Genomic DNA, 25,222 nt, shown 5'->3' with positions numbered 1-25,222 from the left:
AGACACACACACACACACACACACTTAGGAGATGGAAGGCTAAAAACTGTATTTCCTGGACACCCTTGTGATCGGGTTGTGGATGTGATGTAGGTTCTACCAGTGAGAAGCACACACAAGAGCTGGATGGCAGGGGCCACGCTTTGCACCAGCGTAGGAGACAAGCCCCTGCAGACCTCAGTGCTGGATCGGCACCAGCGCAATTCTGTGTGCCACTGCCTATTCACCAGCCTCTGGCAGTGCGACAGTTGTGATGCCAGCACTCAGAGTACTCACAGCAGGAGCAGTTTCCTAGTTTGGGGTAGCTGCCCAGTTAGGGGAGGGAGGCCCTTAACCTCACTGCTCTTGCCCCTCCACAAAGCCATAAATGCCTAATTCCCTGTTGGCTTGAATGACCTACAGTGTTTCTGGTAACTCTACCAAAATTGTGACAATTTCAACAACACAGTCATTATAATTATTGTTGAGAAATAGATGTTTAATAACTTATTAGATGTATTTTACAGATTCGCTGAATATAAAATTTAAATTATTTGGCCAAGTCACATAACAATGCAGTGACAAAGCCAAAACTGACTCTAGTATTATTCCAAACAAACACTATTAGTGGTAATGTTACTACTAATTCCATTAAGAATTCTTAATGTCAGTTCTAATTTAATAACTTTTACTTATTTTAGAGTCTGGGGCACCAATCTCGATATAACAAAAGGCAAAAATTTCTCTGAAACATGAGCATTTGAGGCAAACAATCACTGCTTTGATGTTAGGATAAAAAGCTTGGAAAACATGCTTAGAACTGTCTCAGTGTCTTCTCAAGGTCAGGATGATTTAAAGTTCGACCCTTTACCTATGCATCCAGTGCAGGGAAAAAAAAAACTGGGACAAGTAAACCAACTCTAGCAGTCTTTAAGGAACAAATTTATTTCAGCTTTACTTCTATTCAAAACTTGCTAAGTAAAGGAAAAAGTGGGGGAAAAATTTAAATCTACAAAACTATAAAGTATTTAGACCTTCACAGATTACTTTTAAATGCCATACTTATTTTAAAAACTTTCTCACTAGGACATCCACTGGCCAAAAAAATGACCCAACCTAAATCTCACACCTTATACAATTAACTCAAAAGGAGCACAGACCTAAACGTAAAATATAAAACTATAAGACTCAGAAAAACCTTAATACATTCCTGGTGGACACGTAAAATGGCACAGCCAAGGTGGAAAAGTGTGTTGGTTTCTCAAAGGTACATGTAGACTTTGACAACGATGAACCTGATAAATTGTTTTTTTTTTTTTTTTGAGATGGAGTCTTGCTCTGTTACCCAGGCTGGAGTGCAGTGATGCAATCTAGACTCACTGCAACATTCACCTCCTGGGTTCAAGCAATTCTCGTACCTCAGCCTCTCAAGTAGTTGGGATTACAGGCGTGCGCCACCATGTCCAGCTAATTTTTGTATTTTTAGTTGAGACGGGGTTTCACCATATTGACCAGGCTGGTGTCAAACTCCTGACCTCAAGTGATCCACCCACCTTGGCCTCCCAAAGTGTTGGGATTACAGGTGTGAGCCACCAGACCCAGCCAAAAAAAAATTTTTTAAAGGTAAATATAGACTCCACGTGACCCAGCAATTCCATTCTTAGGTACATACCAACTGGAAACAGATACTCAAACAAGTACTTGTGGCCAGGCGTGGTGGCTCACGCCTGTAATCCCAGCACTTTGGGAGGCCGAGGCAGGCGGATCACGAGGTCAGGAGATCGAGACCATCCTGGCTAACACAGTGAAACCCCGTCTCTACTAAAAATACAAAAAATTAGCCGGGCGAGATGGCGGGCACCTGTAGTCCCAGCTACTCGGGAGGGTGAGACAGGAGAATGGCGTGAACCCCAGGGGGCGGAGCCTGCAGTGAGCCGAGATCGTGCCACTGCACTCCAGCCTGGGCGACAGCGAGACTCTGTCTCAAAAAAAAAAAAAAAAAAAAAAGTACTTGTATGTGAATGTTCATAGAAGCACTATTCACAACGGCAAAAACGTGGTAACAAAATGTGGTATATCCACATAATGGAATAGTATACAGTAATATAGGAATGAAGTACTGTTACTTGCTACAATGGTACATGAATCTTGAAAACATTATGCTAAGTGAAAGACAAGCCACAAAAGAGGGATGGTAGATGCAAAACACTTGTAGGATACATAAATATTTCCTAAAAACCACTTAGAAAAATACACAAACCCAGTAGAAAAACGGACAAAAGATTTGAACGGGGACTTCATGAAATCAGCACTTCCAATGGTCATTAAACATATAAAAAGCTGTTCAGCTTCACTGGGCAACAGAGAATTGCAAATTAAAACCACAATGAGACACTAGTACATATACCAATTGAATTGGCAAAAATTTCAAATTCTGGCAATACCGAGTGTTGGTAAAGAGATGTGGAACAATTCTTGGCCGGGCGCGGTGGCTCACACCTGTAATTCCAGCACTTTGGGAGGCCGAGGTGGGCAGATTACGAGGTCAGGAGATCAAGACCATCCTGGCTAACACAGTGAAACCCGTCTGTACTAAAAATACAAAAACAAAATTAGCCAGGCATGGTAGCAGGCACCTGTAGTCCCAGCTACTCGGGAGGCTGAGGCGGGAGAACAGCATGAACCTGGGAGGCAGAGCTTGCAGTGAGCCGAGATCGCGCCACTGCATTCCTCCAGCCTGGGTGACAGAACGAGACTCTGTCTCAAAAAAAAAAAAAAGAATTCTCAAACACAGCCAGTAGGTGTACAAACCAGTACAATAACTTTGGAAAACAATTTGGCACTATCTAGTGAAACTGAAGACATGCATACTCTATAACTCTATAACTCAATAATTCCAATCCTGGAGAAACTCATATTTACATGCAGGAAATGCATATATCAGAACATTTACAGTAGTTTTATTCATCACTGACAAGAAATGAAAAAAGCCTCAATATCCATTATTATTAAAATGAAGGAAGGCCAGACGTGGTGGCTAATGCCTGTAATCCCAGCACTTTGGGAGGCTGAGGCGGGTGGATCACCTGAGGTCAGGAGTTCGAGACCAGCCTGGCCAACATGGCGAAACCCATCTCTACTATAAATACAAAAAATTAACTGGGTGTGGTGTCAGGCACCTGTAATCCCAGCTACTCAAAAGGCTGATCTCTTGAACCTGGGAGGTGGAGGTTGCAGTGAACCGAGATTGCACCATTGCACTCCAGCCTGGGCGACAAGAGCAAAACTCTGTCTCAAAATAATAATAATAATAATAATAATAATAATAATAATAATAATAACTAATGCTGTTTGCTGGTACGATAGTACTACTAAAAGATTTCAAGACATTTCATTATAAACATAATATTGCATATCAAAGACAAGATAGTAAAAAAAATAACGTTTTGAATTTTTATTTGGGCAACTTTTTTGTTGTTGTTGTTGTTGTTATTGTTAGAAACAGTGTCTCACTCTGTAACCCAGGCTGGAGAGAAGTGGCATGATCATAGCTCACTGCAGCCTCAAATTCTTGGACTCAAGCTATCTCCCCACCTCAGCCTCTCAAGTAGCGAGGACTACATACAGGTGCACACCACCATGCTTGGCTAATTTTTAAATTTTTTGTAGAGACAAGATCTCTCTCTGTTGCCCACGCCGGTCTAAACTCCCAACCTCAAACACTCCTCCTGCCTCAGTCTCCCAAACTGCTGGGATTATTGGTATGAGCCACCACACCCAGCTGGAAAATGTGTTTTCTACTAAAGAAGGAAATAGCCTCATGAGATAGATTTAGAAATAACTGAAACATGACAAAAGTGTTTCAAAACTTAAATTAAGAATTTTAAAATCCCAAATAATTCCCACCTGAGGAAGTGTTGAAAATGGAGTCATCACACGGTTAAAATTCATTATAGCTGGACGCAGTGGCGGATGCCTATAATCCCAGGATTTTGGGAGGCCAAGGCAGGCGGATCGCTTGAGCTCAGGAGTTCAAGATCAACCTGGGCAACAAGGCGAAACCCCGTCTCTACAAAAAAAATACAAAAATTAGCCAATTGTGGTAGCGTGTGCCTCTAGTCCCAGTGACTCAAGAGGCTGAAGTGGGAGAATCACTGGAGCGTGGGAGGCAAAGGTTGCAGCGAGCTGAGATGGTGCCACCGCACTCAACCCTGAGCAACAGAACAAGATCCTGTCTCACAAAAAAAAAGAAAAAAAATCTGGCCCAGGCACAGTGGCTCACGCCTATAATCCCAGCACTTTAGGAGGCTGAGGCAGGCAGATCACTTAAGCCCAGGAGTTCAAGATCAGCCTGGGCAACGTGGCAAAACCCAGTCTCTACAAAAAAATACAAAAATTAGCAGGGCATGGTGGTACGTGCCTGTAGTTCAGCAACTTCGGAGGCTGAGGTGGGAGGATCACCTGAGCACAGGGAGGTCGAGGCTGCAGTGAGCTGAGATTGTGCCACTGCACTCCAGCCTGGGTGACAGAGTGAGACCCTGTCTCAAAAACAAACAAACAAACAAACAAACAAAAACACAAAGAAAGAAAAGAAAAAGGGAAAGGGAAAGCATTATAAATTCTAAAAGTATTTTATAAACCAATAATTCTGTTTTTATCTTAACTTAATGAAGAAAAGTAGGTGAAATACTCAATGAAAGGTTTTCAGACTATAACTTTTAAACCTTTCAACCATGGTTAATTAACGACTTTCCTTACTGTTCATATAGGTCATACCACCGTCTGTCCTTTCCTGTTTTTAATGTTAAAAACAGGAAGCCACTTCCTTGCTGTTTCTATGCTGTCCATGAAAGCGTAGAATGAGATTTCAAGATAAAAAAACACTGGTTTTTCCTACATCTAAAACAGTCATTTGCATGTTTGTGTGTGCATGTGTGCACCTACACACCCACCTCAACTACAAATACTTCAAAATACTTTACATTGTTATTGTTACCACCACTCACAATACCATTCATCTTAAACTTTTTTTTTTAAGAGATAATGGCCGGGCATGGTGGCTCACACCTGTAATCCCAGTACTTTGGGAGGCCGAGGTGGGCAGATTACCTGAGGTTAGGAGTTCAAGACCAGCCTGGCCAACATGGTGAAACCCTGTCTCTACTAAAAATACAAAAATTAGCCAGGTGTGATGGCGGATGCCTGTAATCCCAGCTACTTGGGAAACTAAGGCAGAAGAATCGCTTGAGCCCAGGAGGCAGGGGTTGCAGTAAGCCAAGATCGTGCCATTGCACTCCATCCTGAGCGACAGAGCGAGACTCCGTCTCCACACGTACACACACACACACACACACACACACACACACAAATACAAAAAATTAGCTGGGCGTGGTGGTGCATGCCTGCAGTCCCAGCTACTCAGGAGGCTGAGGCATGAGAATCTCTTGAACTCGGAAGGCAGAGGTTGCAGTGAGCCGAGATCATGCCATTGCACTCCAGCCTGGACGACAGAGCAAGACCCTGTCTCAAAAAAAAAAAAAAAGACAAGGTCTCATTCTGTCACCCAGGCTGGAGTGCAGTAGCACAATCACAGCTCACAGCAGCCTTGAACTCCTGGGTACAAGTGATCCTCCCACCTCAGTCTCCCAAGTAGCTAAGACTGCGGGTGTGGGCCACCATACCCAGCTAATTTTTTAATTTTCTTGTTGAGACAGGGTCTTGTTACATTGCTCAGGTTGGTCTCAAACTCCTGCGCTGAAGCTATCTTCCCACCTCAGCCTCCTAAAGTGCTTGAAATTACAGGTGTGAGCTATCACACCTGGCCTCTGGCCTCATCTCTTAAACATTTACCGAGCGTCTAATACGTGCCAAGCACTCTGTAGTATAGAGTAGTAAACAAAAAGGTAATAATCCTTGCCCTCTTGGAATTTGTATTCTGGTGGAAGAGATAAACATATAAAATACAAAGTCTGCTAGTCCAGGCTCAGTGGCTCACACCTGTAATCCCAGCACTTTGGGAGGCCGAGGTGGGCAGACAACATGAGCCCAGGAGTTCAAGACCAGCCTGGCCAAAATGGCAAAGCCCTGTCTCTACTAAAAACACAAAAATTAGGTGTGGTTGCGCACGCCTGTAGTCCCAGCCACTTTGGTGGCTAAGGCAGGAGAATCGCTTGAATCTGGGAGACAGAAGTTGCAGTAAGCCAAGATTGCACCATTGCACTCCAGCCTGGGCAACAAAGCAAGACTCTGTCTCAAGAAAATAAAAATAAATAAAAATAAAAATAAATAAAGTATGTTAGACAGTGACAAATACTAACGGAAACAAAAGGAAGCAGGAAAGGGGGAGTCATGCTGCAAATTAGCTGGGGTGCCCTGGGTAGAACAGAGGACAAAACGGAAGTGAAGGAACTAGCCATGGGACTATTTGAAGGAAAAGCTTTCCTGGCATGAAAAACAGGGAAAACAGGTAACAGGGAAACTCTTGCAAACCTAATACTGGCACTAGTCCAAACGGATACACAGGTAAACCTACTGGCACTAGTCCAAACAGATACAGTGGTAAACCTACTACGAAACTTCCTTGAAAGGTTTGAGTATAGTTTCTTACCAGTGAGAAATCCCTACAGTAAGTAGAGATGACTGCTCCATATGATGAAATATTATTCAGCAATAGGAAGCAATGAAGTACCAATACATGCTACAACATGAACTTCAAATACACTACGCCAAATGAAAGGAGCCAGACACAGAAGAACATACACTGTATGATCCCATTTATATGAAATGTCCAGAATAGTAAATCTACAGAGACAGAAGGTAGATTAGTGGCTGCCGAGGGTGCGGAGGCTGGATGAGGAAGGAGTGACTGCTAATGGTTCATGGTTTCTTTTTCAGAAGAGAAAAACATTACAGAATTAAATTTTGGTGCTGGCTGCACAACTCTGTAGATATACTAAAAACCACTGTATTGCCGGGCGCGGTGGCTCACGCTTGTAATCCCAGCACTTTGGGAGGCCGAGGCGGGCGGATCACGAGGTCAGGAGATCGAGACCACGGTGAAACCCTATCTCTACTAAAAATACAAAAAAATTAGCCAGGCGTGGTGGCGGGCACCTGTAGTCCCAGCTACTCGGAGAGGCTGAGGCAGGAGAATGGCGTGAACCCGAGAGGAGCTTGCAGTGAGCCGAGATTGCGCCACTGCACTCCAGCCTGGGCGACAGAGCGAGACTCCGTCTCAAAAAAAAAAACAAAAAAAAAACCACTGTATCGTACACTTTAAACAGGTAACCTTTATGATATGTCAATTATTTAAAAAGACTACTGCTGTCCTGTGCCCAACAACTAACACAAAACAATGAAATGTAGTGCTCTTTATTTTTTATTCTTATTTTTTTTTAAGACAATCTCACTCCATTGTCCAGGCTGGAGTGCAGTGGCGCAATCTTAGCTCACTGCAACTTCCACCTCCCAGGTTCAGGTGATTCTCGGGGAGCTAAGTAGTGCTCTTCTGTATGTATGTATGTATGCATGTATTTATTTATTTTTAGACGGAGTTTCTCTCTTGTTGCCCAGGCTGGAGTGCAATGGTGCGATCTCAGCTCACTGCAACCTCTGCCTCTCTGGTTCAAGCGATTCTCGTGCTTCAGCCTCCCAAGTAGCAGGGATGACAGGCATGTGCCACCATGCCCCAGATAATTTTTGTATTTTTAGTAGAGACGGGGTTTCACCATGTTCGTCAGGCTGGTCTCAACTCCTGACTCCAGGTGATCTGCCTGCCTTGGCCTCCCAAACTGCTGGGATTATAGGCGTGAGCCGCCATGTCCGACCAGTTGTGTTCTTTTTAAATGTAGAATCACACACAGAATTAAAGAAGACAAACCAAATGACCAGTCCCCTAGCTTAATGCATCAAAATGACAGGTACCAGAATATTCTTAGTACGCTACTTTTTTTTTTTTTTTTTTTTTTGAGACACAGTCTCTATCGCCCAGGCTGGAGTGCAGTGGCATGATCTCAGCTTACTGCAACTTCCGCCTCCCAGGTTCAAGCCATTCTCCTGCCTCAGCGTCCCAAGTAGCTGGGATTACAGGTGCCCACCACCACGCCCGGCTAATTTTTGTATTTTTAGTAGAGATGGGGTTTCATCACGTTAGCCAGGCTGGTCTTGAACTCCTGACCTCAGGTGATCCGCCCACCTCGGCCTCCCAAAGTGCCGGGATTACAGGTATGAGCCACCGCACCCACCTGTACGCTACTTTTTGAAGGAGGTCAAGAATAAAATCCCTCTGGGAATTCCTAGTAATGTATTTGAATTAATTTCTTTCTTTTGTATCTTGAAAATAAGGCTATTGGGATATAGACATATAAGGTCCCTTCCCCGTATCCTATCCCTCCCATTTTTAATCTACTTATTTTTTCTAATTTTTATTTTAGGTTCAGGGGTACCTGTGCAGGTTGTGCAGGTAAACTCGCATCACAATGGCCTGTTGTATAGATTATTCTGTCACCCAGGTACTAAGCCTAGCACCCAATGGGTTATTTTTTTCTAATCCTCTCCCTCTTTTTGCCCACCACAAGTGTTGTTTTCCTCTTTGTATCCATGTGTTCTCATCATTTAGCTCCCACTTGTAAGTGAGAACAGGCCGGGCACGGTGGCTCACTCCTGTAATCCCAGCACTTTGGGAGGCCAAGGCAGGCTGAGGTCAGGAGTTCGAGACCAGGCTGGCCAACATGGTGAAACCTTGTCTCTACTAAAAATACAAAAAATTAGCTGGGCGTGGTGGTGTATGCCTGTAATTCCAGCTACTTGGGAGGCTGAGGCAAGAGAATTGCTTGAACCGTGGAGGCGGAGACTGCAGTGAGCCGAGATCATGCCACTGCATTCCAGCCTGGGCGACAGAGTGAGACTCCATCTCAAAAAAAAATAAAAATTTAAAAAAAATAAAAAAATAAGTGAGAATGTGGTATTTGGTCCTCCTATTTTTAAATATCTGATCATGAACAAGCTGTGGAGGCAAAATGTTAGTTTAAAATTTAGTGAGTGTGTAGTAACTACCTAATTTACTCCTTACATTCCAGGCTATTTCCTATCTAAATATTAGAATATTTTTTTCTGAATTAAATTTTTTCATTTTGTAGAGATGAGGTTTCATTATGTTGTGTCAGCTGGTCTCAAATTCCTGGCCTTGAGTGATCCTCCTGCCTCAGCCTAGAACATTTTTATTAATCCAAGCTTTTGCTGTATCTGTCACATACATGTTTCTGAACTACTAGCTTCACCTCACATCACAAAGAAATAAACCATAGATTGAGAAAAACAACATTCTCATCCAAAACATCACAAATAACAGAGGATTAAGGGGTAAAGAATTCCAAGAATTTTATGCAATTTACATAAAATAGAACAAACTCATGGTAACTCATCTTTATTGGTATGATCATGTGATTTAGTTGTATTCAAAGCAACATACGGTATTTCCCTGCAACAAATAATTAACATAGTTAAACTGGGCTCTCTTATAATGAAATGAGGAAGAAAACCAGGATGTGGTTATGAATACCACTCTCTCAGTGAAATGAGGAAGTAGCAACATTATATTTGCATTTTATGATCCCAAGCAACCACTTTCCCTTACCTCCTTCCAGTTTAACACTTAATTTGCCTCCCTCTTTCCCCATATCTAATACAGCATTAGAAAACAAACATGATCGGGCCGGGCGCGGTGGCTCACGCTTGTAATCCCAGCACTTTGGGAGGCCAAGGCGGGCGGATCACCAGGTCAGGAGATCGAGACCACGGTGAAACCCCATCTCTACTAAAAATACAAAAAATTAGCCGGGCGTGGTGGCGGGCGCCTGTAGTCCCAGCTACTCAGAGAGGCTGAGACAGGAGAATGGCGTGAACCCAGGAGGCGGAGCTTGCAGTGAGCCGAGATGGCGCCCCTGCACTCCAGCCTGGGCGACAGAGCGAGACTCCGTCTCAAAAAAAAAAAAAAAGAAAACAAACATGATCTATCACAGGAAAGGAATGACTTTTCCTTTCCCTCTAAAAGCTGAATTTTTGTAAGAAAATGGCAGAAGCTGGCTGTTTTAACTGCTAATGTTTCTACATTAGAATGAATATTCTATTGAAATGAATTTGAATAATTTAATACAATCCTCTCCATAAACTGCAGAGGCAAATGCTCTCCTCAGCCTCCCATTTCCTTGTATTACTTCCTCCAAGAATTGTTTCCTGATTAACCCTATGCTACTCAGATACTTTTCTTGTTCTATATCTTCATATAATCTAAGTATTATTTACTTGTATAATGGTTTTGCAAAGGCCCATAACTTTCAAATGTTTATTTCCTCAACAAAATTAGAAACTACTTAAGAATAAAATCTGTGTGTTCTAATTCTTTCACACAAACGATACACAGGCAGCTCCCAACACTTAAACCACCAATTTACTTCCTGTAAACATGAAACAAGTTCCAAAGATAATGTACTCACAAACAAAGTAATTCAGATGCATCTTGTTGGTTTCATTCATTCATCACACTTTGAGCACCAGCTGTGCAAGCTCTATGAAAAATCCCCTGATAGAAAACTGCCCTTGGGGTCATGGTGGCTCACTCCTGTAATCCCAACACTTTAGGAGGCCAAGGCAGGAGGATCGCTTGAGCACAGGAGTTTGAGACCAGCCTGGGCAACATGGCGAGACGCTGTCTCTATTTAAAAACAAAAACAAAAAAACTACTCCTCATTGCCTACCAAACTTCTTACTTTGATTTTCAAAACACAATTTCTCTTCTGTCTACATTCCAGATTCTCCCATACATTCTTTATGCCTTTGCCTATACTATCCCCTCATCCAGGAATGTGCTGTCTGCACCACAATCAGCACTTCCCTCAGCACCAGCTATACATGTATTGTATAATGAAACTTATTAAGTTTCGACTATGCGTCTACACTAGGAGATGTCCCTGCAGATAAAGAGTTTTTAGTTTGAATATATAAATAAAACTTCAGCTACCATCGGTCATAACTGCCATCAACCCAGTCTAGTAGGAGGATTCAGGCCTGTGAACAAGTAACTGCAATACTGTACAACCTAGGAAGGGTATGGTAAGCTGTCACTGAGGGCTATACAAAATCAACGTACTGTAGATGCACTCTGGGTGGACATGCTCAGGGGTAGAAGGGGGATCAAAAAGTATTAAAAATGTGGGCCGGGCACAGGGATTACAGATGGGCTTGCATCTGTAATCCCAGCACTTTGGGAGGCTGAGGCAGGTGGATCGTTTGAGGTCAGGAGTTTGAGACCAGCCTGGCCAACATGGTGAAACCTCGTTTCTACTAAAAATACAAAAATTATCTGGGGAGTGGTAGCACATGCCTGTAATCCCTGCTACTTGGGAGGCTGAGGCATGGGAATTGCTTGGACCCGGGAGGCTGAGGTTGCAGTGAGCCGAGATCATACCACTATACTCCAGCCTGGGCGACTGAGTGAGACTCTTGTCTAAAAAATAATAATAATAAAATAAAAAATGTTAAAAATGTGTTTGGGTTTTAAAAGATAAAAATTAGTTAGGGCTACTGGACCAACTTCTGAATGCAGGGCTTTGCCTGCATTACGTATTCAAAAAACTTATTTACCTTCTCTGTGAAATAACTTGCAGGGCAATGAGTAGGATGGCCAACTAGTGCTGGGGCTCGGCTGGAGTACAAGATGGTTGAGATGAGAGAGAAGGATGCCTAATCTTGAGTTCTCCCAGGAGCCACTTTTGAATCCATATATCTACTGACTGGTTTTGTCTTCCTAGTAACTAACAATGTTTTCGTGATATACTCTTCCCATTTGCACATGACCACTATCCATAATTACCTGAATAATTGTTTCTTCTGCAATCAATGTTCACTGGCTCGTCTCAGCGTTGACTTTGCTCACCCCACACTTGCCTCTTTTCCTCGGACGCACAGGGACCACAAAAAAACTCTAATGTCTTAAGTCCTTCTCTAATCTGGTACATTCCCCTGGGCTGAAAGACAACCTTTTGCCATGTGGGACATGCCAAGAACACACAGGTTTGTTTTATTTTTAGTAAAATCAGGCATCTTTAACCCTCATTTTATTTATTTATGGAGACTAGGTAACACATATGTAATGTATACAACTCCAGAAGTGAGCTTCAAGTCAGTAACAAGTTAAAAAAATAAAAAACCTGGCCAGGCGCAGTGGCTCACACCTGTAATCCCAGCACTTTTGGAGGCCAAGGCAGGTGGATCACAAGGTCAGGAGATCGAGACCATCCTGGCTAACACGATGAAACCCCGTCTCTACTAAAAATACAAAAAAAATTAGCCGGGCACAGTGGCAGGCGCCTGTAGTCCCAGCTATTCGGGAAGCTGAGGCCGGAGAATGGCGAGAACCTGGGAGGCGGAGCTTGCAGTGAGCCGAGACCAAGCCACTGCACTCCAGCCTAGGTGATAGAGCGAGACTCGTCTCAAAAAAAAAAAAAAAAAAAAATTAGCTGGGCGTGGTGGCAGTTGCCTGTAGTCCCAGCTACTTGGGAGGCTGAGGCAGGAGAATGGTGTGAACCCAGGAGGCGGAGCTTGCAGTGAGCCGAGATCGCACCACTGCACTCCAGCCTGCGCGACAGAGCAGAGACTCCGTCTCAAAAAATAAACAAACAAACAAAAAACCCCTCAGAGGTACAAAGGAACGTGCAGAGAAAAGTGAAGTGAATGAAGCCCTCTTCCCCAGACAACCATGCTCATATGTTTACCATTCCTAAAATAAGAGTGTTGTTTATTGGAAATAGAATCGGTTGGCCACATTCTGTATTACAGCTTGTTTGTCCGGGGAGAGGAGCTGACGTGTGAATCACCCAACTATGTATAATGTATCTATGAGAAAACACATTATTAATTCCAAAGAACACAACCTTTTCAGAAAATGGTAAACACAACCTGGGATTCAGCACGGTGGTATGAACAGAAAGACCATGGCTTTTTCACGTCACAGTCCTCTGTCCACACAGCAGCTCTGACGCCTGGCATCTTAGGAAACGTTTAACTTGGGACTTTTTGATTTCTAATCCATAAAACAGGGATAGTGCCACCCACCTCCTTAGGTTTTTCTTGATTAAACCCATGTTGAATGCTTTGATATCTTTAACCTTGTTTTCAGCTTTCTTTGTAGAATGTTTTCATTTAACTGCATCTGAAATAGTTTAATTTTAATGTGTGCCCAAATTTCTGAGAAAAAACTTTTGTGCAAAAATACTAAGATTTCCATAAAAGCCTTCTATTTACAGAATCAAAAACTCTCTAACAGTTACCTTTTGTTCTTCTCTTTCTGTTGCATGGTGACACTTTTCAATTCTCCAATACCTCAAGAAATCTCGAAGATATCCAAAGAGGGTGAGTACGCCATACCCCACATATGTGAGCACAGCAACCAGCATTGGTGTTTCTTCAAAAGCTTCATTAAACGGTCTTTTATATAGTCCTCCATTTTGTGTAACATGATGGATCTAAAAGAGAGGTTAAAAATGTTTATTTCCATCATGGCAAGAAAAATATTCCCACCTAAAATCTAGGTCCTTAGAGATTTGCAGAATTATACCTTAAGAATTTTCTAAGTTCCGCCGGGCGCAGTGGCTCACACCTGTAATCCCAGCACTTTGGGAGGCTGAGGCGGGCAGATCACTTGAGGTCAGAAGTTCAAGACCAGCCTGGTCAACATGGTGAAACCCCACCTCTACTAAAAATACAAATATTAGCCAGGATTGGTGGTGCACACCTGTAATCCCAGCTACTTGGGGGGCTGAGGGAGGAGAGTTGCTTGAACCTGGGAAGTGGAGGCTGCAGTAAGCCAAGGTCACACCACTGCACTCCCGCCTGGGTGACAGAGCAAGACTCTGTGTCAAAAAAAAAAAGGGGGAATTTTCTAAATTCCAACCTCACTGGAAACAAGAAAAAAAAAAAAAGAATTTTAGGCCAGGCACGGTGGCTCACGCCTATAATCCCAGCACTTTGGGAGGCCGAGGCAGACAAATCACCTGAGGTTGGGAGTTCGAGACCAGCCTGACCAACATGGAGAAACACCATCTCTACTAAAAATACAAAACTAGGGGGGCGTGGTGGCGCATGCCTATAATCTCAGCTATTCAGGTGGCTGAGGCAAGAAAATTGCTTGAACCTGGGAGACGGAGGTTGTGGGGAGCCGAGATCAAGCCATTGCACTTCAGCCTGGGCAACAAAAGCGAAACCTCATCTCAAAAAAAAAAAAAAAAAAAAAGAATTGGCCGGGCGCGGTGGCTCAAGCCTGTAATCCCAGCACTTTGGGAGGCCAAGGCGGGCGGATCACGAGGTCAGGAGATCAAGACCATCCTGGCTAACACGGTGAAACCCCGTTTCTACTAAAAATACAAAAAAAAATTAGCTGGGCGTGTTGGTGGGCGCCTGTAGTCCCAGCTACTCGGGAGGCTGAGGCAAGAGAATGGTGTGAACCCGGGAGGCGGAGCTTGCAGTGAGCCGAGATCACGCCACTGCACTCCAGCCTGGGGGACACAGAAAGACTCCGTCTCAAAAAAAAAAAAAAAAAAAAAAAGAATTTTGTAAGCAACAGTCAAATATAACACTAAGAGATAAGCAGGGCTACTTGTTTTCAATAGAAATAACCTATAAATTATATGCCCTTCAGATGAACAGTAAAAGAAGGGGAGCAAGAGGGACTGCATAAGAACACCACCTAACAATGATTTTTATCATTATTTGATTTTCTTAAATAGATTCTAAAATGCCAGCATAATTTCTTTTGTTCTAATAAAAAAAGCAAAAAATATAAATCAACAAAGAGAAAGCCTGTCCCAAAAAAGTACTATATTGGCTTACAGATGAAGAGATTACAAGTTCAAAAGTATATTCAGCTTTAGAATGTAAAATATTTGTAAATGTTTTACTACCACACACTCTTAAAGCACCCAGCCATAGTATTCCAAATAATTATCAGCAGTAGGCCCCTGTAGAAACATGTAGTTCAAATTAACCTTTGTTGGTAGTGATAACACAAGTAAATCATGCAAAAAACTAAGATGTTTATTTAAATGTGGTCCAGGCTGGGTGCAGTGGCGCATGCCTGTAATCCTAGCACTTTGGGAGGCCAAGGTGGGCAGATCACTTGAGCCCAGGAGTTTGAGACCAGCCTGGGCACATGGCAGAATCTTGTCTCTACAAAAACTAAAAACAAAAATACTAGCTGGGGCCGGGTGTGGTGGCTCACGCCTATAATCCCGGCACTTTGGGAGGCTGACGCAGGAGGATCACAAGGTCAGGAGATCGAGACCATCCTGGCTAACACGGTGAAACCCCGTCTCTACTAAAAATACAAAAAATTAGCCAGGCGTGGTGGTGGGCGCCAGTAGTCCCAGCTGCTGGGGAGGCTGAGGCAGGAGAATGGCGCGAACCCGGGAGGCAGAGCTTGCAGTGAGCCGAGACTGTGCCACTGCACTCCAGCCTCGGCGACACAGTGAGACTCTGTCTTAAAAAACAAAAAACAAAAAACAAAAAAAACACACACACTAGCTGGACATGGTGGCACATGCCTGTAGTCCCAGGTCCTCAGGAGATAGGTGGGAGGATCACCTGAGCCCAGAAGGTCGAGGTGGCAGTGAGCCATGATCGTGCCACTTCCCTACAGCCTAGGTGATAGAGAAAAAAAAAAAAAAAGCGTGGCCCAGCATTATATAAAAGTAAAAAGAAAGTGAAACCCAGAAAAAGGGGAAAAATTGTTAGTAACTGTCACAAATTCTTCTGTCCCTCTTCATCTTAAGTATTCATTCCCAAACATTGTAAGATTATCCCTTGTTTTAACCTTTGAGATACTTAGATTTTAATATACAAAAAGCAAGCTACTTTACTTTTGATCTCATAGATGAAAACTTTTTGCTTCTTGGTCAATTTCAATGGAAATCTTGCTTTATAGAAGAAATCTGCCAGATAAGTTTGTGTGTTAACTTTATTTTTTTTTTAAATAGTAAATCTTTTTATTTTTATGTTTTTTCTTTAATTCACTCTTATAGTTGAAGATAATAGTAAATCTTGGTCAATTTGGATAGTGTCACCTTATTATTTTCATTTTGAATAATTTCTAATAGCTGGTCTGTGTACCCTTCTTCTATGCATCTTTGCCCAGCTAACTGAAATAGGCCAAAATCCTCTTCTTTAAAGTCTTGCTCTTCTAGGATTTGACATCTCTTTATTATAGACTGAAGTTCCTCTACAGCCATTCCTATTTCTCCTAGTTTCGATGTTAAAATCAGCCAGATCCGTCGCCTCTCCCAGCCGCCGCCACCTCCTCCGGCCGCTTAGCCTGCTCCGTTTGTGTGTTAACTTTAATCTTAACTTTGGAACAACTGCAGTGAGGATGGTTAATCAAAATTTACCAGGGGCATATCGTCAATTAAGCATTATGAAAAGTCCCAAAGAACTAAAAGATCCTTTCTTGCCCTCTCAGGCAATCTGATCAGAGATATGATATAAACAAATAAAAACAAATTAATAAAATTTACATAGCTATACAATCAATTGTTATACATATCCAAGGGGTAAAGATATTTTAGAATATCCTATCCTGGTAATGTTAGTTTTGGAAAGCTGCTTCAGTGTTACAAATTGGAATCGTTTGGAAAGACACAGTTGTGTCACAGTTGTGACAAAGGACAGGCATTCAGATAGGCATGGCAGATGGATGGAATCTGTTGGTACTGATTCAACTTGATGATCTAAATAACTTCTGAAAACTATTCACAAACTTATTTAGGTCTTCATCAATCTCTTCCACATAGGAGAAAAAGTTTGGTTTCCTCCCTCCCTCCCTCCCTTCCTTCCTCTCTGTCCCCCAGGCTGCAATCTACTCGGCTCGCTGCTGCCCGCGCCGCGGACTGCCTGGGACTGCCGCCGCGCGCCACCGCTGCCTACTTTTTCGCGTTTGGCTGCAGGCGCGCGGTCGCCATGTTGGCCACGCTGCTCACCAGCTCCTGACACCGAGTGCTCTGCCCGCCTCAGCCTCCCGAGGTCCTGGGACTGCAGACGGAGTCTCGCTCACCCGGTGCTCGGTGTTGCCCGGGCTGGAGTGCGGTGGCGTGGTCTGGGCTCGCGGCAGCCTCCGCCTCCCAGCCGCCTGCCTTGGCCTACCAGGGTGCTGGGATTGCAGCCCCTGCCCGGCCGCCACCCCGTCTGGGAGGTGGGGAGCGTCTCTGCCCGGCCACCCATCGTCTGGGAGGTGAGGAGCGCCTCTGCCCGGCCACCCATCGTCTGGGAGGTGAGGAGCGCCTCTGCCCGGCCACCCATCGTCTGGGAAGTGAGGAGCGCCTCTGCCCGGCTGCCCCATCTGGGGAAGTGAGGAGCGCCTCTGCCCGGCCGCCCCATCTGGGAAGAAGTGAGGAGCGCCTCTGCCCGGCCGCCCCGTCTGGGAAGTGAGGAGCGCCTCTGCCCCGGCCGCCCCGTCTGGGAAGAAGTGAGGAGCGCCTCTGCCCCCGGCCGCCCCCATCTGGGAAGAAGTGAGGAGCGCCTCTGCCCGGCCGCCCCGTCTGGGAAGTGAGGAGCGCCTCTGCCCGGCCGCCCCGTCCGGGGGGGAAGTGAGGAGGCGACCTCTGCCCTGCCGCCCCGTCTGGGAAGAAGTGGAGGGGAGCGCCCTCTGCCGCGGCCGCCCCCGTCCGGGAAGAAGGAGGGAGCGCCTCTGCCGGCCGCCCCGTCTGGGAAGTGAGGAGCGCCTCTGCCCGGCCGCCCCCGTCTGGGAAGTGAGGAGCGCCTCTGCCCGGCCGCCCCGTCTGGGAAGTGAGGAGCGCCTCTGCCCGCCGCCCCCCGTCTGGGAAGTGAGGAGCGCCTCTGCCCGGCCCGCCCCGTCTGGGAAGTGAGGAGCGCCTCTGCCCGGCCCCCCGTCTGGGAAGTGAGGAGCGCCTCTGCCCGGCCGCCCCGTCTGGGAAGTGAGGAGGCCTGGGAAGTCTGGGAGTGAGGGCGCCTCTGCCCGGCCGCCCCCGTCTGGGAAGTGAGGAGCGCCTCTGCCCGGCCACCCCACGTCTGGGAAGTGAGGAGCGCCTCTGCCGGCCCCCCGTCTGGGAAGTGAGGAGCGCCTCTGCCCGGCCGCCCCGTCTGGGAAGTGAGGAGCGCCTCTGCCCGGCCACCCCCGTCTGGGAAGTGAGGAGCGCCTCTGCCCGGCCACCCACCGTCTGGGAAGTGAGGAGCGCCTCTGCCCGGCCCCCCGTCTGGGAAGTGAGGAGCGCCTCTGCCCGGCCCCCCGTCTGGGAAGTGAGGAGCGCCTCTGCCCGGCCACCCACGTCTGGGAAGTGAGGAGCGCCTCTGCCCGGCCCCCCGTCTGGGAAGTGAGGAGCGCCTCTGCCCGGCCACCCACCGTCTGGGAAGTGAGGAGCGCCTCTGCCCGGCCACCCACCGTCTGGGAAGTGAGGAGCGCCTCTGCCCGGCCCCCCGTCTGGGAAGTGAGGAGGCCTCTGCCCGGCCACCCACCGTCTGGGAAGTGAGGAGCGCCTCTGCCCGGCCACCCACCGTCTGGGAAGTGAGGAGCGCCTCTGCCCGCCCCCACCGTCTGGGAAGTGAGGAGCGCCTCTGCCCGGCCACCCCGTCTGGGAAGTGAGGAGGCCTCTGCCCGGCCACCCACCGTCTGGGAAGTGAGGAGCGCCTCTGCCCGGCCCCCCGTCTGGGAAGTGAGGAGAGCCTCTGCCCGGCCACCCACGTCTGGGAAGTGAGGAGCGCCTCTGCCCGGCCCCCGTCTGGGAGTGAGGAGGCCTCGCCGGCACCCCGTCTGGGAAGTGAGGAGCGCCTCTGCCCGGCCACCCACGTCTGGGAAGTGAGGAGCGCCTCTGCCCGGCCACCCACCGTCTGGGAAGTGAGGAGCGCCTCTGCCCGGCCACCCCGTCTGGGAAGTGAGGAGCGCCTCTGCCCGGCCACCCACCGTCTGGGAAGTGAGGAGCGCCTCTGCCCGGCCACCCACCGTCTGGGAAGTGAGGAGCGCCTCTGCCCGGCCACCCACCGTCTGGGAAGTGAGGAGCGCCTCTGCCCGGCCACCCACCGTCTGGGAAGTGAGGAGCGCCTCTGCCCGGCCACCCACCGTCTGGGAAGTGAGGAGAGCCTCTGCCCGGCCCCCCGTCTGGGAAGTGAGGAGCGCCTCTGCCCGGCCGCCCCGTCTGGGAAGTGAGGAGAGCCTCTGCCCGGCCACCCATTGTCTGGGAAGTGAGGAGCGCCTCTGCCCGGCCACCCACCGTCTGGGAAGTGAGGAGCGCCTCTGCCCGGCCGCCCCGTCTGGGAAGTGAGGAGCGCCTCTGCCCGGCCACCCACCGTCTGGGAAGTGAGGAGCGCCTCGGCCCGGCCACCCACCGTCTGGGAAGTGAGGAGCGCCTCTGCCCGGCCACCCACCGTCTGGGAAGTGAGGAGCGCCTCTGCCCGGCCACCCACCGTCTGGGAAGTGAGGAGCGCCTCTGCCCGGCCACCCACCGTCTGGGAAGTGAGGAGCGCCTCTGCCCGGCCGCCCCATCTGGGAAGTGAGGAGAGCCTCTGCCCGGCCGCCCCGTCTGGGAAGTGAGGAGAGCCTCTGCCTGGCCACCCATTGTCTGGGAAGTGAGGAGCGCCTCTGCCCGGCCACCCACCGTCTGGGAAGTGAGGAGCGCCTCTGCCCGGCCGCCCCGTCTGGGAAGTGAGGAGCGCCTCTGTCCGGCCACCCACCGTCTGGGAAGTGAGGAGCGCCTCTGCCCGGCCACCCACCGTCTGGGAAGTGAGGAGCGCCTCTGCCCGGCCACCCACCGTCTGGGAAGTGAGGAGCGCCTCTGCCCGGCCACCCACCGTCTGGGAAGTGAGGAGCGCCTCTCCCCGGCCACCCACCGTCTGGGAAGCGAGGAGCGCCTCTCCCCGGCCACCCCGTCTGGGAAGTGAGGAGCGCCTCTGCCCGGCCGCCCCATCTGTGAAATGAGGAGCACCTCTGCCTGGCCACCCATCGTCTGGGAAGAAGTGAGGAGCGTTTCTGCCTGGCCACCCCGTCTGGGAAGTGAGGAGCGCCTCTGCCCGGCCGCCCCGTGTCTGGGAAGAAGTGAGGAGCGCCTCTACCCGGCCGCTCCGTCTGGGAGGTCTACCATGGAGGCCAGAAGCAATGTGGGGGCTGGACGTGGTGGCTCACGCCTGTGGTCCCGGCACTCTGGGGGGCGAGGCGGGTTGATCACTTCGGGCTAGGAGTTCGAGACCAGTCTGGCCAACTTGGCGAAACATGAAAAATACAACAGACAAACCAACCAACCAACTCAGTGACAACAAAACAGGTCTACCCTGGAGTCATACTCTAATTTTTTCTATTTTCCTCCCTTTCTGATCCTTTGTCCCACTTTCTTTTTCTTCCTCTTCTTCTCCCTCTTCTTTGTCAAATAGAGGATTGAGTTATTATCACTGATCCACATAAAGTCCCTCTCTACCTTATTTTAACTCCCACCCCCCATTTCTATTCCCCGACTGCCCATGTGTAACCTTCCTAATATGTTTGATACGCATCTTTTTGTTTGTATGTATTTTTAGAAAATGTTTATTGTTTTTGTGTGCAAAAAAAAATTAAAAAAAAAAAAGTTTGGTGTCAATATTTAATACTTAAACTTTTATGTGGGAGTAAGATTGTAATGTGTTTAGAACAGAATAGCTAAAATTGAGCCAATATCTTAAGACAGAAAATTACTTAAAAATTAACAACATAACAATATAAAAAAGTTATTAAGCTGGGCAAAGCAAAATGAAAAGCAATTTAAAAGACAAGAAAAATTAACATTCTGATCATCTCTTTAAAAACTGTATCTGAAAACATTTTGCCTTAAGAACTCTGTTTAATACCAGTGCCGAACTCTCCCTAACTATGAAATTATTTAAACTATTTACTCTCAACTGTACACATCATTAAAAAGCCTAGAAATTACAGAGCTCCCCCTCCCCCCGCAGTCTCAAACCAATGTGCAGCGAGTTTACAGGTCAGGAATGCTATGGGTGGGTATCTTTTAAAGATATCCGTCTTGATTTCAGGCACACCCACACAGGCAGGATCAGGTCAATTCATACTGTAGGCTGGACTCTCTAGGAAGGAGGATGCTAAACCATTATGAAGAACTGTGTGATTTTACCAAAGCCTTATTCAAAATTAAATGTATTTTAAAGAATTAAGGTTCAACTAAGAAGTGGCTGGGGTTTCTTTTTTTCCACCTTCAGAACCTGTGAAAAGAAGTGACTGTGGAATATGGCTTCAGTCAAAACAGAGGGACTGATGATACAGGGAGGCGGATGGGCACGCCAACTGACACGCGAGCCTCTCAAAGGTGAAGTCTTTAAACTGAGAGAACAAAATCACTTCACCTTTAAGAACTGATGCTAAATCTTATCTTTCACATGATTCAAACAATAATAATGATATTACTCTCTTATACATAGGTAATAATCCATGAGGAAAAACACCAGGTCTGCTTTGCTCATTATTGCACATCTAGCACCCAGGGTAGTATTTATGAAGTCTTAATAAATAGTTAACACTTAATAACATTTCCTATCAGTCTGGTCACAGTCTGTTCACGTTAAGCAAACAAGAATGTGACGCTATATTAGCATTATTAATCAAGGAAAGATTTAGGAATATCAAGAAATGTTTGCTTGAACAGAAAATGTAAAAGAAAACAAAAATGCAAAGGAAGAAATTTTTTTCAGACAAGACTATAAGCACACCACCATAAAACACATTACAGAACAAGAGAAGGAAAAAAAAAAATCAAACTAATGAGCCATTTTGTCCACACGCCTGTGGGCTGTCAACCATGTTTATTAAGCAGCTGAAAAGGCACTCCTAACCAAAGCAATAATGGGAAAGTATAATAAAAGATAAGCCATATGTGTAATACATATGTTTCCATATGACTAAAATTGTCTGGAAGGAGACACAGGAAAATGGGGTAAGGAGTAGGGTGGGAAAAGATGGCATATTTTTTGTTTATAACCTTCTAAACAGCTTTGATTTTTCTTTTCTTGTTTTTTACGAGTATATATTGTCAGGCCTCTGAGTCCTTGCTATGCCATCATATCCCCAGTGACCTGCACATATACATCCAGCTTGCCTGAAGCAACTGAAGATCCACAAAAGAAATGAAAATAGCCTTAACCGATGACATTCCATCATTGTGATTTGTTTCTGCCCCACCCTAACCGATCAATGTACTTTGTAATCTCCCCCACCCTTAAGAAGGTTCTTTATAATTCTCCCTACCCTTGAGAATGTACTTTGTGAGATCCACCCCCTGCCCGCAAAACATTGCTCCCAACTCCACCTCCTATCCCAAAACCTGTAAGAACTAATGATAATCCACTGCCCTTTGCTGGCTCCTTTTTTGGACTCAGCCCATGTGCACCCAGGTGAAATAAACAGCCTTGTTGCTCACACAAAGCCTGTGGGGGGGGGCGGGGCAGGGGGGGTTCTCTTCACACGTGAAACATTTGGTGCTGAAGACCCGGGTCAGCGGGACTCCTTCGGGAGACCAGTCCCCTGTCCTCATCCTCACTGTGTGAAGAGATCCACCTACGACTTAGGGTCCTCAGACCAACCAGCCCATGGAACATCTCGCCAATTTTAAATCGGGTAAGCGGCCTCTTTTTCTCTTCTCCAGCCTCTCTCACTATCCCTCAACCTCTTTCTCCTTTCAATCTTGGCGCCACCCTTCAATCTCTCCCTTCTAATTTCAATTCCTTTCATTTTCTGATAGAGACAAAGGAGACACATTTTATCCATGGACCCAAAACTCCGGTGCGGGTCACGGACTCGGGAAGGCAGCCTTCCCTTGGTGTTTAATCATTGCGGGGACGCCTCTCTGATTATTCACCCACTTTCCATTGGTGTCTGATCTCCACGGGGACACCTGCCTTGATCATTCACCCACGTTCCCTTGGTGGCAAGTCAACTGCGGGGATGCCTGCTTTGGCTGCTCACCCACATTGCAGCCCAGGGCTGCTCCCCACCCCCCTTCTCCGTGTCTCTACCTTTCTCTTTAAACTTGCCTCACTATCTATAGCCTCTCTAGTGAATTCTCATCTACTTCTTCTCAGCTAGACCTTACATGCTACTTCTTCTCAGACCTTACATGCTACGAGTAAGCTCAAGTCTACACTGCAATCCCAAATTCCTTTCCAGAACTCCACATTCACATTCCCACCTGCCTTCTACATAGCTCCACTTAGACTTCATGGGCACCTCAAACTCAACAAGTCTAAAGTTGAACTTCTTCTCACCATCCTAACCCTCCCTCCTCTCAGCTAAAACCTGATACTCCTCTTCTATTACCTATTTTGGTCAACAGCATCACCATCCAGTCTACCCAGTCTCCCAAGTTTGGAGTCATCTTTGGCTCCACCTTATTTTCTGGCTTCCAGATAGAATTAGTAATAACTTTCTGTGCTTTAGTCCAAGAGCTTCCTGTGGGGCACAAGAGAATTTTAAGGAGGTTGAAAAGGTTTCTTTTTTTTTTTCTCTTGACAGCATCTCACTCTGCCACCCAGGATGGAGTGCAGTGGTGCGATCATGGCTCACTGCAGCCTCTACCTTTCAGGCTTAAGTGATCCTCCGGCCTCAGCCTCCCAGGAAGCTGGGACCACAGCACAGTAAGAGATTAACATAAGATAACATAAGATTAACACAATAAATATTTACTTATTTATTGTAGAGATGGGATTTCACTACATTGCCCAGGCTGGTCTCAAACTCCTGGGCTCAAGCTATCCTCCTGCCTTGGTCTCCCAAAGTGCTGGGATTACAGGCATGAGCCACTGTGCCCAGCCTAGTCTACAAGTTTATTCAGATTTTGCCAAACATCCTAATGATATCCTCTATAGCAAAAGAAAACCCTGGAATATATGTTGCCTTCTGTCTCTTAAGTCTCAGGAAAATTTTTTTAAAATAATTAAAATTAAAAAGTTTTTATTGCACTGTAAACTGACTCAGAAGAAATGATCCTGAATAAAGGTTTCAAGAATCCCATGAAAGGACAGGGAGTAGCTATGTTATAATGCAATAACAGTGAAGTAATTATTAGGAAACAGAAGCACACATTTCTGATATGAATACAAAATCACAAAAGCATAATTTCCTTAAGCAAATAGGCACATTCCAGCTGCATGCTACAGCAGGATAACAGAACCTGCCCAGCTGGTGAATGGTTTGGAACTTTATTTTTAAAAACTTAATGTCTAATATGAACCACCCATTATTCGTCAGCAATCAAAGAACTGTAATCATGCTTTGTCCATTAAACGAACCCTATTCATTTTCAAGTGGTATGTTTCTGTTGCTCCTTAAAATCAGTTCTGCTGAAACTGTCCTTGCAATTTTACTGAAATGTACTGGCCTCTCCCTACTGCATACCACACATACTACAGAGAACAGTTTGGAGCTTTACACAAATCACATAGGCTATACCATGCTCTGAATGTGTATGTCCAGAAGTGTCTCCTTTTCTCAGCAGGGAAATTTTGAAAAGCAGGAAGTCCACAAGTTTTTCTTGTAAGCAGCATAAATTCTTTAATTTTTGTCAGTAAGTATCTCATGTGGAATGGAATGAAAAACGTTTCCAAAACTAGCTGTGAAACACATTTATATTTTGACATTACCATTTTCCTATTGAAAACCCCCAAAAGGAGATCTTCAAGCATATATAGAGTGGAACATTTCCATTTCAGTTCAGTGGCATCCTGTACACACTGGGCACTCATGTCTGCCCAGGAGTTATCACACTAACTGGCCTCCAAAAGCCTCCGCTGTAACACTTTTCCATCTCTAGATAAGCATCGCCGTGTAAGAGATGCAAGAGCCTGAAGACTGGAGTACAAGTGCAGCTCTGCCACAAATTCTCTATCTTCATCTGAGCCCTCCCCCACTGCTGACATGTTCTGAGCCTGTAATACCATCCCCTCCACTCTGACCCCTCCACATGCTCCAATCTGGTTTTGTGGTGCACACCACTGGAGAGGCAATCCGGTTTGTGTCAACTTCCCTTCTCTGGGAATACTCCCTGATATGCAGGGATGGGCCCCTGGTGGTCACGTGTATGCTTTGTGACCATATTTCCTGGACCATAACTGAATGACACAGCATAGACACCTCTGCCAAAAGAAATCCAACAACCCTCTTTTATGGGGGTTTAAAATGTCAGTGGGGAGAGAGTTTGAAGGGCAGTGGGTCTCC

The 25,222-nt window shown here is 46.4% G+C and overlaps 1 protein-coding gene across 1 annotated transcript in view; it reads right to left on the bottom strand.

The window, feature by feature from the left end:
• Nucleotides 1-25,222, bottom strand: part of SPTLC2 (serine palmitoyltransferase long chain base subunit 2) — a 112,344-nt gene that overhangs the window by 72,325 nt on the left and 14,797 nt on the right. Inside the window, exon 2 of the mRNA XM_003260811.4 lies at nucleotides 13,305-13,499. Coding sequence (XP_003260859.1) covers nucleotides 13,305-13,499 — 195 coding nt within the window. The remainder of the gene's footprint in view (nucleotides 1-13,304; nucleotides 13,500-25,222) is intronic.

Source organism: Nomascus leucogenys, chromosome 22a, assembly GCF_006542625.1.
Source record: "Nomascus leucogenys isolate Asia chromosome 22a, Asia_NLE_v1, whole genome shotgun sequence".
NCBI lineage: Eukaryota > Metazoa > Chordata > Mammalia > Primates > Hylobatidae > Nomascus > Nomascus leucogenys.
Note: the sequence above shows the minus strand (reverse complement) of the source record. Positions and strands in the feature narration are given on the sequence as shown.